At 48.9% G+C, this 1,227-nt stretch overlaps 1 protein-coding gene across 1 annotated transcript in view; it reads right to left on the reverse strand.

Moving 5' to 3' along the window:
- Positions 1 to 493: 493 nt before the first annotated feature.
- LOC107183858 (apolipoprotein L2-like) overlaps positions 494 to 1,227 on the reverse strand; it is a gene marked incomplete at its 3' end in the record, with an annotated part of 2,237 nt that continues 1,503 nt past the window's right edge. Inside the window, exons 3-4 of the mRNA XM_015566902.1 lie at positions 721 to 727; positions 494 to 650 (exon numbers count right to left, since the gene is read on the reverse strand). Coding sequence (XP_015422388.1) covers positions 494 to 650; positions 721 to 727 — 164 coding nt within the window. The remainder of the gene's footprint in view (positions 651 to 720; positions 728 to 1,227) is intronic.

Raw genomic sequence — 1,227 nt, forward strand, 5'->3', positions numbered from 1 at the left:
AATGGGACTGTGAAAACCTCACCATCAGACATCTCCAAAGCAACTGCTGGGTGCACCACCCTCTCCCTTCTCCTGCAGGCTTTAAAAATAATAGCATCTAGGTGGGCCAGTGTAGCTCAGTGGTTCAGCATCGACCTATGAACCAGGGGGTCATGGTTCGATTCCCGGTCAGAGCACATGTCCAGTTGCGGGTCAATTCCCAGTAGGGGCGTGCAGGAGGCAGCCAATTGATGTGTCTCTCTCATCGACATTTCTATCTCTCCCTCTCTCTTCCTCTCTGAAATCAATAAAAATATATTTTTTAAAAAGTCATGCAGCAGGAGTTAAACTTGTCTAGCTTGAAAAGTATATCATGATCTGACTCAAGATTAAGGACATATAACAAAAAAGCAAAAGCAAAATAAAAGAACCACCCCCAACTACTTCCTGGAGTTCCCCTCGCTTGATGTAGCTCTGCCCAAGGCTGGCCCTGTGGAGGCCAGAGGGCAGGGACCTTGAGTGCCCCCTTGGTCCTGGACCATCTCCAGCAGCTGAATCATCTGGGCCTCCATGCTCTTCAGCTTCTTCTCGTTCTCCTTGGCCTGCGCCAGGATCTCCTCGCGGGAGGCCAGTGTGTCATCCAGCTCATGCATGTAGTGCTTCATCTGGGCCTGTGGGGGGAGGAGACGCTTGATATCAGCACCCTGACCCCAGTGGCCACCCATGTCCACCCCACCTCACCTCCCACCTGCCACCCCATCCCAGAGACAACCGCCAACAGGGGCTTGTGACTGGCTTTTTCTTGACACCACAGGGAACCAGCTTAACTAAAGTGGCAAAACAGTAACTAAAGACAAAATGTTCCTTTACCCGACACCAGCAACATTCAACCTGTGCCACATGAATTTTTAAAACATGCCATACGTGACTATTTAGACAGGGGCACTGACCTCATTTCCCTCAAATGAAAAAATGACAACAGCCAATATAACCATAGCTGTATCATGTGAATGAATCAAGATTATACCTTTTTTTGGCCAGCTCAGCAAAAATTTAATACCTTATGGTGCGCTGCAGAAATTTAGTAATTAGCTTAAGTTGCCCAGAGAACAGGATTGAGAATCGCTGCCCGACACCGTTTTACACTTGTTGACCGTCAGGATCTATGCAGCATACCCTAGGCAGCGTCCGTCACCGTGTCCATAGGACCCTCGTGGCTCGTGTTTCACTTCCTACAACTGCCTGTTG

The sequence above is a fragment of the Myotis davidii genome, unplaced genomic scaffold (assembly GCF_000327345.1).
Source record: "Myotis davidii unplaced genomic scaffold, ASM32734v1 scaffold5743, whole genome shotgun sequence".
Lineage (NCBI taxonomy): Eukaryota > Metazoa > Chordata > Mammalia > Chiroptera > Vespertilionidae > Myotis > Myotis davidii.